General features: G+C 51.7%; 4 protein-coding genes and 1 pseudogene across 4 annotated transcripts; all 5 read right to left on the bottom strand.

Annotated features, from left to right (window-relative positions):
* Positions 1 to 1,291: 1,291 nt before the first annotated feature.
* On the bottom strand, positions 1,292 to 1,995 carry LOC134561643 (feather beta keratin-like). The gene is made up of 2 exons (XM_063418823.1): positions 1,814 to 1,995; positions 1,292 to 1,619 (listed from the first exon to the last, which is right to left on the bottom strand). The coding sequence occupies exons 1-2, from the start codon at positions 1,993 to 1,995 to the stop codon at positions 1,292 to 1,294; spliced, it is 510 nt and encodes a 169-aa protein (XP_063274893.1).
* Positions 1,996 to 4,271: 2,276 nt separating this feature from the next.
* LOC134561636 (feather beta keratin-like) lies at positions 4,272 to 4,908 on the bottom strand. The gene is made up of 2 exons (XM_063418814.1): positions 4,790 to 4,908; positions 4,272 to 4,599 (listed from the first exon to the last, which is right to left on the bottom strand). The coding sequence occupies exons 1-2, from the start codon at positions 4,906 to 4,908 to the stop codon at positions 4,272 to 4,274; spliced, it is 447 nt and encodes a 148-aa protein (XP_063274884.1).
* Positions 4,909 to 7,541: 2,633 nt separating this feature from the next.
* On the bottom strand, positions 7,542 to 8,205 carry LOC134561869 (feather keratin-like). Its single transcript, XM_063419229.1, has 2 exons — positions 8,087 to 8,205; positions 7,542 to 7,896 (listed from the first exon to the last, which is right to left on the bottom strand). The coding sequence occupies exons 1-2, from the start codon at positions 8,203 to 8,205 to the stop codon at positions 7,542 to 7,544; spliced, it is 474 nt and encodes a 157-aa protein (XP_063275299.1).
* Positions 8,206 to 10,537: 2,332 nt separating this feature from the next.
* On the bottom strand, positions 10,538 to 11,933 carry LOC134561629 (feather beta keratin-like; annotated as a pseudogene).
* Positions 11,934 to 14,217: 2,284 nt separating this feature from the next.
* On the bottom strand, positions 14,218 to 14,803 carry LOC134561865 (feather beta keratin-like). The gene is made up of 2 exons (XM_063419225.1): positions 14,751 to 14,803; positions 14,218 to 14,572 (listed from the first exon to the last, which is right to left on the bottom strand). Exon 2 carries the CDS (start codon positions 14,551 to 14,553, stop codon positions 14,218 to 14,220), a length of 336 nt encoding a protein of 111 aa, XP_063275295.1. The 5' UTR covers positions 14,554 to 14,572; positions 14,751 to 14,803.
* Between the last annotated feature and the right edge of the window lie 402 nt (positions 14,804 to 15,205).

Below are 15,205 nucleotides of genomic sequence, written 5' to 3'. Positions count from 1 at the left end.
CTAAGATCAAGCAAGGCAAAAGTGAAGCTGTGTTTAGACAGGAATAGCCCTTGACCCTGTGCCATGCTGTGGGATGAGAAACTGGAAAATGACTTTTCTGAGCAGGACCGTGTGGTGCTGGTGGAGAACAAAGAGACCAGAAGGTCTCAGTGGAACTTTTCTTCAATGGGTGTCACCCATATCCAAGAGAGATTTCACTAAATTGTTGAAATGAAGTTGGGAGAGGTGGCCGTAGTTCTCTTTAGAGCACTGGTGAGATCCCCTGTGGAGTGATGTGGACAGTTCTGGCGTCCACAGATGAAGATTCACAACTCGGTAGTGAACAAAGACCAGTTGAGGGCCACCAGAGAGTGCAGGGGCTGGTGGATCTTTGCTAGAGGAGAGACTGAGAGAGCTGGGACTCTGAGGAGACAAGGCAGGGCCGGGGGGTCACGAGTGTGTGGGAGCCCAGCAGTTCTCAGCTCTGCACTGAAGGGAAAGGGGGCAAGTGCAGGAGTGAAAAGTTACAGAATTCCATTAGCAAAGGAGGCAAGAATTTTTCTGTGTGTGTGGGTGCTCATAGAGTTTAGGATATGATGGGTTCCCTCTTCTGGGAGTTCCAAAACTGAACTGGCCATCGTGCTGGCAATCCTGCTCTTGCTGTGCCTGCTAGAGCAGAGGCGATGGAAGCACTTGCTCTCCAGACTCCCTGCCCAAGTGGATGCTCTCGTTCCTCTGTTTGCTGAAGGACTCAAGAGTGCTGCTGGAAAGAGAATTTTTCAAGTGTGTGCTGGCAGAGAGTAACTTCGACCGACCAGAGCTGGGGACAGAATTGTTATGTCAAAGCCTTTGGTGTATGAGGTGATGGCCTTGTGTCATGGTCTGGAAGATTCCCCCTCTGTTCTTTTTCCAGTGTCAGTGTTGGTTGTTACAGGTGGGGAAATGTTCTTTGCTCCTTTTCCATCCAACATAATGGTTGGGTGCTGGAATTGCACAGGGTGAGAGTGTGAGACAATTGAACTTCAGAATAAAAGAGCAACCAAATCCAGTTCTAATGCAAGAAAAATTTATTGCAGTGAAACACTGTCAGAGTCCAGGACATCCCAGAGAGAAAACATTATCACCTCAGGGAACAGCTACCACAAGGAGGATCTCAGGGAACGGCAGTCCTGAGAAAACACTGATGAGAAAGAAGACTATGAAGCAATCAGATGTGAAGTACAGGTAGAGAGACGATCAGTTTAGGTGCTTTGCAAGCAAGAGCTCTTGCCAGACCCAGAGCTGGTGCTGTCAGGAGTGGTGCTGAGATCCCTCAGCAGATGTAGCCGCCCCTTCTGCCGTAGCAGCCCAGGCCTCCCAGGCCGTAGCCAAGGCCAAAGCCAAATCCACCCGAGATGGGCTGTCCCTGGGCATTGAGTTCACTGCCAACAGCAGCCGAGGAGGTGGATCCGACGGCGGTGTTCTGGGGGAAGGAGGTCATGATGGGTCCTGGCAGGGTCACCAGCACAGGGGCAGGGTCGATGATGACGCGGGAATCCTGGCATTGCAGGGCACAGGGCTCGTTGCAGCTGTTGGCCAGCGGGGTGGGTCCGCAGGGGGAGCAGAGGTTGTTGCAGGCCATGGGTGTGGTGTGGAGGGTCCTGGAAGAGAGAAGGATCAGGCAGGGTTGTGGGAGTGAGGGGTGCAAGGGGTCAGGGTGTCATGATCATGAGGGAGTGTGGAGGGTGTTGTGGGGCTGTGGGGAGGTGTGAGGGCTGCTGAGGCTGGGGCTGAGCGTGCTGGAAGAGAGGGGCCAGGGCTGCATAAGGAAGAGGGTCAGGGGTTTGAGACTCACCTGTTTGTCAGCAGGAGGAGAAGGTGTGAGGAGAAGTGTGTGAGGGAGAGAGGCTCTGGTCCGGCTTTTATGCTGGTTGTGGAGGGGCGGGACATCCTTGTCCCATGGCCTTGGGGCTTTTTGCAGGCCTGCTGAGTCCTGAGGTGGGGAATGTTTTGCATCCCACAACTCTGCAGTGTCATGTCCTGCTCTCCAGGCCATGACCTTGGCGGCAGCTTTTCCATGCAAGTAGTTCAGACCAAAGGCTGCTGTTGATGTTGTTTGCCTGGGAGGGCTGAAGATGTGACCAGGGCTCTGGAGAGGTGGGATGTCATCATCGTGGCAGGGCTGTGCTGTGGTTTGTGGGTGTGTGGTGAAGAGGGGCCTCATTCTGCCACAGCCATGTCAGGTTTCTTTGGGCTTTGCAGCTCTTCTGAGGGTGCCAAGTTCCATCACATTTTCTGTCTCCCTACCATATTACAAATTTTCCAATCCTCTCTGTATTGCAGACCTTTCCCAGTGGAGATGGGAAAGAAATTCCTGTGATTTTGGGATGCCTCCCATACTCCCCAAGGTCTTGTGGTGGTTCATCCATAGTTGATGAGGGATAAGGAGAAGAAGGTGTGAGGGGCTGGTAGATGACTGGATTCATTTTAAGAAAAAGAATGTTGGCCTTGTTTCTCTCTAGGGGTACCTGAACTGAAATCATAACATCAGGTTTGTCTGACACAGCCTTGCACATTGTGGTGTGGGGAATGATTTCCTCCCCACAACTCTGCAGTGTCATGTCCTTCTCTTCAGGCTGTGTCCATCTGATCTTGGCAGCAGCTTTAAAGTGAGAGTTGGCATTTCAGAGCATTGGCATGGAAGATGTGTGTCGAGAACCCCAAATATACAACAAAAGCCTCAGAAAAATATGGGTGTCATCAGTGAGGTCATTTTGTGGCCCTTGTGTGGTTTAGTTTGTGGGTGTGTTGTGAAGTGGGGCCCCAAACTCTCCCAGGTCATTGAGGCTGCTCTGGGCTCTGCCTCTGTGTCGTGTGTGAGCACCTGGACTTTTCCATTCCATGTGAGTAGTGAGAGAGTTGTCCTTTCAGCAAGCTGGCATATTATGGAGTAGCTTAAGCTTCACTTGGCTGTTTGTCCCTTCAGAAGGGTCTGGAGACTGAGGGTTAAAGAAATCTCCCTAAGATCAAGCAAGGCAAAAGTGAAGTTGTGTTTAGACAGGAATAGCCCTTGACCCTGTTCCATGCTGTGGGCTGAGAAACTGGAAAATGACATTTCTGAGCAGGACCGTGTGGTGCTGGTGGAGAACAAAGAGACCAGAAGGTGTCAGTGGAACTTTTCTTCAATGGGTGTCACCCATATCCAAGAGAGATTTCAGAGAATTGTTGCCATGAAGTCGGGAGAGGTGGCCGTAGTTCTCTTTAGAGCACTGGTGAGATCCCCTGTGGAGTGATGTGGACAGTTCTGGCGTCCACAGATGAAGATTCACAACTCGGTAGTGAACAAAGACCATCTGAGGGCCAGCAGAGAGTGCAGGGGCTGGTGGATCTTTGCTAGGGGAGAGACTGGGAGAGCTGGGACTCTGAGGAGACAAGGCAGGGCCGGGGGGTCACGAGTGTGTGGGAGCCCAGCAGTTCTCAGCTCTGCACTGAAGGGAAAGGGGGCAAGTGCAGGAGTGAAAAGAGACAGAATTCCATTAGCAAAGGAGGCAAGATTTTTTCTGTGTGTGTGGTGCTTAGAGAATCTAGGAGATGATTTGTTCCCTCTCCTGGGAGCTCCCAAACTGAACTGGCCATCGTGCTGGCAATCCTGCTCTTGCTGGGCCTCACTGAGTGGATTAGGGGATGGAAGCAGTTGCTCTCCAAAGTTCCTGCCCAAGTGGATGCTCTCATTCCTCTGTTTGCTGGAGGACTCAAGAGTGCTGCTGGAAAGAGAATTTTTAAAGTGCTTGCTGGCATAGCGTGACTTTTACAAAGCTGAGCCCAGGACAGAATTGTTGTGTCAAAGCCTTTTCTGTATGAGGTGATGGCCTTGTGTCATGGTCTGGAAGATCCCCCCTCTGTTCTTTTTCCAGTGTCAGTGTTGGTTGTTACTGGTGGGGAAATGTTCTTTGATCCTTTTCCATCCAACATAATGGTTGGGTGCTGGAATTGCACAGGGTGAAAGTGTGAGACAATTGAACTTCAGAATAAAAGAGCAACCAAATCCAGTTCTAATGCAAGAAAAATTTATTTCAGTGAAACACTGTCAGAGTCCAGGACATCCCAGAGAGAAAAACTTATCACCTCAGGGAACAGCTACCACAAGGAGGATCTCAGGGAATGGCAATCCTGAGAAAACACTGATGAGAAAGAAGACAATGAAGCAATCAGGTGTGAAGTACAAGTAGAGAGACGATCAGTTTAGGTGCTTTGCAAGCAAGAGCTCTTGCCAGACCCCGAGCTGGTGCTGTCAGGAGTGGTGCTGAGATCCCTCAGCAGATGTAGCCGCCCCTTCTGCCGTAGCAGCCCAGGCCTCCCAGGCCGTAGCCAAGGCCAAAGCCAAATCCACCCGAGATGGGCTGTCCCTGGGCATTGAGTTCACTGCCAACAGCAGCCGAGGAGGTGGATCCGACGGCGGTGTTCTGGGGGAAGGAGGTCATGATGGGTCCTGGCAGGGTCACCAGCACAGGAGAAGGGTTGATGATGACACGGGAATCCTGGCATTGCAGGGCACAGGGCTCGTTGCAGCTGTTGGCCAGCGGGGTGGGTCCGCAGGGGGAGCAGAGGCTGTTGCAGGCCATGGGTGTGGTGTGGAGGGTCCTGGAAGAGAGAAGGATCAGGCAGGGTTGTGGGAGTGAGGGGTGCAAGGGGTCAGGGTGTCAGGATGGTGAGGGAGTGTGGAGGCTGCTGTGGGGCTGTGGGGAGTTGTCAGGGCTGCTGAGGCTGGGGCTGAGCGTGCTGGAAGAGAGGGGCCAGGGGAGCAGGAGCAGGAGGGTCACTTGAGACTCACTTGGTTGTCAGCACGAGGAGAAGGTGTGAGGAGAAATGTGTGAGGGAGAGAGGCTCTGGGCCGGCTTTTATGCTGGTTGTGGAGAGGCGGGACAGCCTTGTCCCATGGCCTTGGGGCATTTTGCAGGCTACACTTCCTGGCTGGCTCAGAGTGGTGAGTCCTGAGGTGGGGAATGTTTTCCATCCCACAGCTCTGTACTTTCATGTCCTACTTTTGAGTCCATGTCCGTCTGACCTTGGCGGCAGCTTTTAAATGCAAGCATTACAGACCAAAGACTGTTGCTGATGATGCTTTTTGTGGAGGGCTGTAGACGTGACCAGAGCTGTGGACTGTGGGGTGTCATCAGTGAAGTCACCCCATGGTCCTGATGTGCTGTGGTTTCTGAGTGTCTTGTGGAGAGGGTCCTCATTCCCCCACAGCCACGTCAGGCTCATCTGGGCTTTGCAGCTCTTCTGGGGATAATGGGTGTCCCTTTGCATGACATTCTCTCCCTCCCTGTTGTGTTGCCATTATTGCAAACCTGTGTCTATGCCAGGCCTTTGCTGCTGGATATGGGAAAACAATCCCCGTGACACCTCCCCTGCTGTCCAATGTCTTGTGTTGGTTCATGCGTAGTGCTCGTCTGAGCTGGGCCCAGCAAGGTCACACTCTGGGGTCCCACTGCTGGGCAGTGAGTGAAACCTAGAAAGGAAAACTGGTGAAAGATAAGGCAAAGATCTGAGGAGCTGTTGAAGGGACTGCAGACATTCACTTTTCAGAAAAAGAGTGTTGGCCTTGTTACTCTCTAGATATACCTGAAGGGAAATTGTGACTCTGGGGTTGTGTGGCATGGGTTTGTGAGTTGTGATGTGGGCAGTGTTTTCCTCTGCACAATCCTTCATTTTTGTGTCCTGCTCTTCAGGCTGCATCCATCTGAGCTCGGCAGCAGCATTAAAGTGAGAGTTGGTATTTTGGCAGATTTGCTTGTTGCGGTGCATGTCAGAGAAAGCAGAGTATACAACAATACCCTAAGAAAAACAAGGATGTCATCAGTGAGGTCAATTTGCAGCACTTTTGTGGTTTAGTTTTTGGGTGTGATGTGAAGAGGGGCCCCATTCCATTGCAGCCATGTCAGGCTGGTCTTGCCTTTTCTGCTGGGCTGGGCATGAGGAGCTGCCCCTTCCACCACAGTCACTCCTCCTTTAAAGTGTCAGTATTTGAGACTAAAGGCATTTTTTGAAGGTGCGTGTCAAAAAGCACCAAAGACATGACCAAGATTTTGAAAGCTGCAGTGTCACCAGTCAGGTCAGCCTGCAAAACTCACAGTTTTGGGTTTGTGGGTGTGTTGTGAAAAGGGGCCCCAAACTATCCCAGGTCAGTGAGGCTGCTCTGGGTCTGCCTCTGTGCCATGTGTGAGCACCTGGACTTTTCCATTCCATCTGGATGGTGGGAGAGTTGTCCCTTCAGTGAGCTGGCAGATGATGGAGTGGCTGAAGACTCACTTGGCTGTTCCACCAGTCAGAGAGACATGGAGACTGAGGGTTAAATGAAATCTCCCCAAGTTCAAACCAGGGAAATGTGAAGTTCAGTATCTGGTCAGGAATAGCTCTTGGCCCCATGTCATGCTGTGGACTGAGAGTCTGAAAAGTGGCTTCTCTGAGCAGGACCCTGTGCTGCTGATAGAGAACAAGGAGACAGCAACAATTTGGTGGAGCTATATTTCAGTGGGTGTCACCCATATCCAAGAGAGATTTCAATAAATTGTTGCCACAAAGTCGGGAGAGGTGTCTGTTCCTCTCTTTAGAGCACTGGTGAGATCCCCTGTGAAGTGGTGTGGACAGTTCTGGACTCCACAGTTGAAGAAGCACAGATGGGGTAGTGAAAGAGGACCAGTTGAGGGCTACCAGAGAGTGCAAGGGCTGGTGGATCTTTTCTAGAGGAGAGACTGAGAGAGCTGGGACTCTGAGGAGACAAGGCAAGGCCGGGGGGATCACGAGTGTGTGGGAGCCCAGCTGTTCTCAGCACTGCACTGAAGGGAAAGGGGGCATGTGAACGAGTGAAAAGAGATTGAGTTCCATTAGCAAAGGAGACAAGAATTTTTCTGTTTTTGTGGGGTGCTCATAGAGTGTAGGAGACGTTGGCTTCCCTCTCATGGGAGCTCCAAAACGGAACTGGCCATTGTGCTGGCAATCCTGCTCTTGCTGTGCCTGCTAGAGCAGAGGGAATGGAAGCACTTGCTCTCCAGACATCCTGCCAAAGTGGATGCTCTTGTCCCTTAGTTTGCTGGGATGACATAGGAATCATGCTGGAAAGAGAATTTTCTAGTGTGTGCTGGCCTTGAGTGACTTTCACAGAGCAGTGCTTAGGACACAACAAATTTGTTGTGTCAAAGCCTTTGGTGTATGAAGTGATGGCCTTGTGTCATGGTCTGGAAGGTCATCCCTCTGCTCTGTTTCCTGTGTCAGTGTCGGCTGTAACTGGTGGGGATATATTTGCTAAGAAATGTTCTTTGCTTCTTTGCTCCAACATAATGGTTGAGTGCTGGAATTGCACAGGGTGAGGATGTGTGACCACTGGAATTCACAAAGAAGAGGAGGCAACTCAAGTTCTGATGCAAGAAAAATTTATTGATGTGAAAGAATGATGAGAAAGAAGAAGCTGAAGGAATTGGGTGTGAAGTACAAGTAGAGGGACCATCAGTTCAGGTGCTTTGCTGACAGAAGCTGTTGCCAGAGCCCCGAGCTGGTGGTGTCAGGGGTGGTGCCAAGGGTCCTTAGCAGGTGTAGCAGCCCCTTCTGCCGTAGCAGCCCAGGCCTCCCAGGCCGTAGCCAAAGCCACGGCCATAGCCAAGGCCGTAGCCAAAGGCACCAAATCCACCCGAGACGGGCTGTCCCTGCACACTGAGCTCAGTGCCCACGGCAGCCGAGGAGGTGGATCCGACGGCGGTGTTCTGGGGGAAGGAGGTCATGATGGGTCCTGGCAGAGTCACCAGCACAGGGGAAGGCTGGATAAAAACGCGGGAATCCTGGCATTGCAGGGCACAGGGCTCGTTGCAGCTGTTGGCCAGCGGGGTGGGTCCGCAGGGGGAGCAGAGGTTGTTGCAGGCCATGGGTGTGGTGTGGAGGGTCCTGGAAGAGAGGGGTGTCAGGCAGTGCAGAGGTGGGGGGTACAAGGGGTGGGGTTTTACAAAGGTGAGGGAGTGTGGAGGCTGTTGTGGGGCTGTGGGGAGGGGTGAGGGCTGCTGAGGCTGGCGCTGAGCGTGCTGGAAGAGAGGGGCCAGGGGTGCAGGAGCAGGAGGGTCAGGGATTGGAGGCTCACCTGGTTGTCAGCAGGAGAAGAAGGTGTGAGGAGAAGTGTGTGAGGGAGAGAGGCTCTGGGCCAGCTTTTATGCTGGTTGTGGAGGGGCGGGACAGCCTTGTCCCATGGCCTTGGGGCATTTTGCAGGCCACACTTCCTGGCTGGCTCAGAGTGGTGAGTCCTGAGGTGGGGAATGTTTTCCTTCCCACAACTCTGCCCTTTCATGTCCTGCTCTTGAGTCCATGTCCGTCTGACCTTGGCGGCAGCTTTTAAATGCAAGTATTAGAGACCAAAGGCAATTGCTGATGATGCTTTTTGTGGAGGGCTGTAGACGTGACCAGAGCTGTGGACAGTGGGGTGTCATCAATGAAGTCACCCCATGGTCCTGATGTGCTGTGGTTTGTGGGTGTCTTGTGGAGAGGGTCCTCATTCCCCCACAGCCACATCAGGCTCATCTGGGCTTTGCAGCTCTTGTGGGGGTGATGGGTGTCCCCTTCCATCACATTCTCTCCCTCCCTGTTGTGTTGCCATTATTATAAAGCTGTCTCTGTGCCAGGCCTTTGCTGCTGGATATGGGAAAACAATCCCCGTGACGCCTCCCCTGCTGTCCAATGTCTTGTGTTGGTTCATGCGTAGCGCTCGTCTGAGCTGGGCCCAGCAAGGTCACACTCTGGGGTCCCACTGCTGGGCAGTGAGTGAAACCTAGAAAAGAAAACTGGTGAAGGATGAGAAGTAAAGATGAGGAGCCATTTAAGGAACTAAAAATATAATTTTTCTGAATAAGAGAAATTGACATTGTTGCTATATAGAAGTAACTGAATGGAAATTGTAACATTGGTTTTATCTTGCATTTACTTGCGATTCATGATGTTGGCAGTGTTTTCCTTGACATAAGCATTTAGTTTTGAGTTCTGCTCTTCAGTCCATGTCCATCTGACCTTGGCGGCAGCTTTAATGTGAGAGCTGGTATTTGGCAGCTTTGGAATGGTACATGTGTGTCAGAGAAACCAGAATATACAATAAAACGCTAAGAAAAATGAACATGTCACCAGTCAGGTGGCTTTGTGGCACTTGTGTGGTTTACTTTGTGAAATGTTTTTGAAGAGGGGCCCCATTCCATCACAGCCATGTAAGGCTGGTCTGGGCTTTGCATCTATGCCAGGTGTGAGTGCCCAGACTTTCCTGTTCCATGTGGGCAGTATGAGAGTTGCCACCTCAGCAAGTTGTCAGCTGATGGAGTCGTTGAGGTACATGGTTATGCCAGTCAGAAGCAGCTGGAGACTGAGGGGTACAAAGCATATCCTGAAGTTCAGGAGGGAAAAATGTGAAGTTCTGCATCTGGGCAGGAATGGTGATGGGCCCCCAGTCATGCTGTAGGTTGAGAAGCTGGGTAGCAGCTTTGCTGAGCAAGACCCTGTGATGCTGGTTGAGAACAAATGCATTACAAGATCACAATTAACCCATACTCCAAAAGGTGTCACCAGTGTTCCAGACAGATTTCAGAAAATTCTTGCAAGAAACCCACAGATTTAGTTGAACAAGTCCAGTTCAGGACTGGAAAGATTCTAAAGGGGCTGGAGGATCTTTCTCAGACAAGAGGCTATGAAATCTGGGATTCTTAGGAAGGATGGATGGGGGTGTTATAAGTGTGTGCAAATTCCTGCTGTCAGGGAATGAAGTGAAGGAGCCTGGCTGTTGTCAGCAGTGCACATGTCCAGGATAGGAGTGCAAGAGTAAAAGGGAAACAAGCTGGAATTCCTTGGGCAAAGAGAGAAAGAATTTTTCAATGTGAGTGTGGTCAGAGAGGGGAAGAGGTGGTGCAGTGTGTGCTGGGTGATCCAAATCTGAACTGTCCGTGGTGCTGGAAATCCTGCTCTTGCTGACTCTGCTTGAGCAGCAGAGTTGAAGCATTTGTACTCCAGAGTTTGTGCCTAAGTGGATGTGATCTAGTTTCCCTCATTGCTGGAAGGGTTTGGGATTCTTTCTGGGAAGAGATTTTGTCAAGTGTGTTCTGGCATGGAGGGACTTAAGCATAAGCATTGATGAGCTGGAGAGCATTGGTGTGTCAAAGCCTTTGGATGATGTGATGAACCCAAGTGATGGGTTTGAGTCATGTTCCGGAAGGTCTCCCCTCAACCTGTCTTGGTTTACTATGCCAGTCTTGGTTGTTCCTAGTGGGGATATATTTCCCAAGAAATGTGTTGTGTCATTTTTCATCTACTCCAATGGCCTGTTCATTTCTGTTGCTGTTGTGGACAAGGCAGTAAGAGGTTTGGAATTCAAAGGGAAGAGGAGAAGAGGCTTTGATGCAGGAAAAGTTTATTGCTGCAGAAGAATTAAAAGGCAAGGGAGAGATCCTGAAGGGATCCAGGGTGAGGTGAAAGTAGGGGAACAATCAGCTGAGGTACTTTGCTTGCAGGATCCATTGCCAGAGGTGCAAGGTGCTGGTATCAGGGTTGGAGCTGAGATCCCTTAGCAGATGTAACCTCCTCTTCTGCCGTAGCAGCCCAGGCCTCCCAGGCCGTAGCCAAAGCCACAACCATAGCCAAGGCCGTAGCCAAAGGCACCAAATCCACCCGAGATGGGCTGTCCCTGGGCACTGAGCTCAGTGCCCACGACAGCCGAGGAGGTGGATCCGACGGCGGTGTTCTGGGGGAAGGAGGTCATGATGGGTCCTGGCAGGGTCACCAGAACAGGGGAAGGGTTGATGACGACGCTGGAGTCCTGGCATTGCAGGGCACAGGGCTCGTTGCAGCTGTTGGCCAGCGGGGTGGGTCCGCAGGGTCGGCAGAGGTTGTTGCAGGCCATGGGTGTGGTGTGGAGGGTCCTGGAAGAGAGAGGGGTGAGACAAAGCAGGAGCCTTGGGGGTGCGAGTGGTGGCTGTGAGGGAGTGTGGAGGCTGTTGTGGGGCTGTGGGGAGGTGTGAGGGCTGCTGAGGCTGGGGCTGAGCGTGCTGGAAGAGAGGGGCCAGGAGGGCAGGAGCAGCAGGGTGAGGGGCTTAAGGCTCACCTGGATGTCAGCAGGAGGAGAAGGATTCAGGAGAAGTGTGTGAGGGAGAGAGACTCTGGTCCGGCATTTATACTGGTCCTGGAGGGGCGGGACAGCGATGATCTCTGACCATGGGGTATTTTGCGGGCTGCAGCTCTTGCCTGGCAAAGTCAGGTGAGTCATCAGGAGTGGAGTGTTTTCCTTTCCCCAACTCTGCAGTGTCACCTCCTCCTCTGGAAGCCTTGTCCATCTGACCTTGGCGGCAGCTTTCAAGTGAGAGTCGGTATTTGGGAGCACTGGCATGGAAGATGTGTGTCAGAGAAACCAGAATATACAACAAAAGACTCAGAAAAAGATGAGTGTCATCAGTGAGGCCTTTTTTGGCACTTGTGTGGTTTAGTCTGTGGGTGTGTTGTGAAGAGGAGCCCCATTCCATTGCAGCCATGTCAGGCTGGTCTGGCCTTTGCATCTGTGCTGTGCATGAGGAGCTGCCCCTTCCATCACAATCATTCTTCCTTTCAAGTGTGAATGTTTGAGAACAAAGTCTGGTGTTGATGGCACGTGTCAAAGGGGACTGAAGAAATACTTAGCAGAGCTGGGGTGTCATCAGTGTGGTCAGCCTGTGGAACTCATGGTTTTGGCTTTGTAGGTGTTTTATGAAATGGGCTTCCAAATTATCCCAGGTTTTTCAGGCTGCTCTGGGCTTTGTCTCTGTTTAGTGGTGATTGCCTGGAGTCTCGCATTGCATTGATTCCTTCCTCTCCTTGCCTCCATCTCTCCAAGCCTGTCTGTGTGCCTGGCTTTTCATGTTGGAGATTGGACAGAAATCCCTGTGATTAGGGAGGCCTCCCATGCTTACCAGAGTCTTGTGTTGCTTCATCCATAGAGCTCATTTTACCTAGGCTCAGCAAAGTCACACGGTGGGGTCCCAATGTTGGGCTCTTCCACATGGAAAGGAAAATGGGTGAAGGATGAGGAGAACAAGACAAAAGAGGATCAGGGGATGTTCAATTTCCGAAAAAGAGGGCTGATGTTACCCTCTGGAGTTCCCAGAATGGAAATCACTTGACATTAGTCTTGTCTCCCTTTTACCCAGCCTTAGGGGAGGAGGGAATGGAGTCAAGCGGGCCCAGGGCAGGTTGAGTCTGCTATTAAGGAAAATTCCTTCACAAGAAGGGTTTTCAGTCTCTGTCAGTGAATGCCCAGGGTGGTGGTGCAGTCAGCATACCAGGAGGGATTTAGATGTGATAGAGGTGTTGTCATTTGGGAACAGGCCTAATGGTGCCCTGGCAATGCTGTGGGAAAGGGTTGGACTTGTTAGTTTACATTTAGGCCTTTAACAAATGAAAGTTTTAAAGCTTGGTGACCTTGGCATTACTTGGTTTACATCTGGACTCTATGTCAAACATGTTTTCCAGCTGAAGTGACTCCAGGAGTGTGGGTGGCAGCTGTGCAAGGGAGCAGAGGCCAAAGTGGAGTGGCAGCAGGGTAGAAGAGAACCAGGGCCTTTGGAGTCTCGAGTTGTGTCAAGTGCCAATGGGTGAGGCCACTTCTCATGGAAGATTTCCCTTGAGGAAATGGTGCTCGAGCTCTGTGTCTGCACTATGCCAGTGACTCAGGCTGGGCATGAGGAGAGAGCTGTGGCTGCTGTGGAACTCCAGCCTCCTGCAAAGCCTTTGAGACTCCTTCCCTTTCCATACTCCCAGAGTGTTTGTGTTTCCTCAGAAAGCATTGAGTGTCCTGAGAGTGGCTGAGGGGCTGGGCTCAAATGTAGTTAATCAGTGGCCCAAAGTCCAGTTGGAGTAATGTCTCAAGGGATGTAGGTCAAGAATTGTACCCATGAGGCCAACCCTGGTCAACCTCCTCAATAAATATGTGTCCAGTGGGACTTTTGCCCTCTCAGCAAGTTTGCAGCTGATGGAATGGCTGAGGCACCACTTGGTTGTGCCACCAGTCAGAGGGAGGTGGAGAGTGAGGGTTGAAAGGCATCTCCAGAAGTTCAGGAGGGGAAAATGTGAAGTTGTGCATTTGGGCAGGAATGATGATGGGCCCCCGGTCATGCTGTAGGTTGAGAGCCTGTGTAGCCACTTTGCTGAGCACATTCCTGTGGTGACGGTGGAGAACAAAGGATCCACAAGGTCTCAATCAACCCTTACTCCTAAAGGTGTCACCAGTGTTCCAGACAGATTTCAGAAAATGCTTGGAAGAACTCCATAGAGGTAGCGAAACAAGTCCAGTGCAGGGCTAAAAAGTGTCTAAAGTGGCTGGAGGGTCTTTTTTAGAGGGGAGGCTGAGAAATTTGAGATTCTCAGGACACAAGGATGGACGGGGATGTTATCAGTGTGTACAAATTCCTGGTGGCAGGGAATGAAGTGAAGGAGCCTGGCTGTTGTCAGCAGTGCACATGTCTAGTACAGGAGGGAGGGCAAAAGGGAAACAAGCTGGAATTCCTTGGGCAAAGAGGGAAAGAATTTTTCAATGTGAGGGTGATCAGATCAGGGAAGAGGTGGTGCAGTTGTGTGCTGGGTGATCCAAATCTGAACTGTCCGTGGTGCTGGAAATCCTGCTCTTGCTGACTCTGCTTGAGCAGCAGAGTTGAAGCATTTGCACTCCAGAGTTTGTGCCTAAGTGGATGTGATCTAGTTTCCCTCATTGCTGGAAGGGTTTGGGATTCTTTCTGGGAAGAGATTTTGTCAAGTGTGTGCAGGCAGGGAGGGACTTAAGCAGAACCATTGATGAGCTGCAGAGCATTGCGGTGTCAAAGCCTTTGGGTGGTGGGATGAACTGAAGTGATGGGTTTGGGTCATGTTCTGGAAGGATTCCCCTCAACCAATTTTACTGTGGCAGTCTTGGTTGTTCCTAATGGGGAACTATTTCCTAAGAAATGTGTTGTGTCGTTTTTCATCTACTCCAATAGCCTGTTCATTTCTGTTACTGTTGTGGGCAAGGGGGTGAGAGTTTTGGAATTGAAAAAGAAGACGAGACATGTGAGGCTTTGATGCAGGAAAAGTTTATTGCTGCAGAAGAATTAAAAGGCAAGGGAGAGATCCTGAAGGGATCCAGGGTGAGGTGAAAGTAGGGGAACCATCAGCTGAGGTACTTTGCTTGCAGGAGCCATTGCCAGAGGCGCAAGGTGCTGGTATCAGGATTGGAGCTGAGATCCCTCAGCAGATGTAACCTCCCCTTCTGCCATAGCAGCCCAGGCCTCCCAGGCCGTAGCCAAACCCACGACCATAGCCGAGGCCGTAGCCAAAGGCACCAAATCCACCCGAGATGGGCTGTCCCTGGGCACTGAGCTCACTGCCAACAGCAGCCGAGGAGGTGGATCCGACGGCGGTGTTCTGGGGGAAGGAGGTCATGATGGGTCCTGGCAGGGTGATCAGCACAGGGGAAGGGTTGATGATGATGCGGGAATCCTGGCATTGCAGGGCACAGGGCTTGTTGCAGCTGTTGACCAGCGGGGTGGGTCCGCAGGGGGAGCAGAGGTCGTTGCAGGCCATGGGTGTGGTGTGGAGGGTCCTGGAAGAGAGAGGGGTGAGGCAGGGCAGGAGCCTTGGGGGTGCGAGTGGTGGCTGTGAGGGAGTGTGGAGGCTGTTGTGGGTCTGTGGGGAAGTGTGAGGGCTGCTGAGGCTGGGACTGAGTGTGCTGGAAGAGAGGGGCCAGGAGGGCAGGAGCAGCAGGGTGAGGGGCTTAAGGCTCACCTGGTTGTTGACACAGGAGCAGAAGGTGTGAGGAGAAGGATGTGAGGGAGAGAGGCTCTGGTCCCACTTTTATACTGGTCCTGGAGGGGCGGGACAGCCTTGTCGCATGACCATGGGGTATTTTTTGAGCTGCAGCTCTTGCCTGGCACGGCCTGGTGAGTCATCAGGAGGGGAGTCTTTTCCTTTCCACAACTCTGCAGTGTCATCTCCTGTTCTTGAGGCCGCATCCATCTGACTTTGGCGGCAGCTTTCAAGTGAGAGTTGGAATTTGGGAGCATTGGCATGGAAGATGTGTGTCAGAGAAACCAGAATATACAACAAAAGCCTAAGAAGAATTTGGGTGTGATCAGTGAGGCCTTTATTGGCACTTGTGTGGTTTAGTCTGTGGGTGTGTTGTGAAGAGGGGCCCCATTCCATCGCAGCCATGTCAGGCTGGTCTGGCCTTTGCATC

This window comes from Prinia subflava, chromosome 1, assembly GCF_021018805.1.
Source record: "Prinia subflava isolate CZ2003 ecotype Zambia chromosome 1, Cam_Psub_1.2, whole genome shotgun sequence".
Taxonomy (NCBI): domain Eukaryota; kingdom Metazoa; phylum Chordata; class Aves; order Passeriformes; family Cisticolidae; genus Prinia; species Prinia subflava.
The sequence above is the reverse complement of the archived record's forward strand: the minus strand, read 5'-3'. Positions and strand labels throughout refer to the sequence as shown.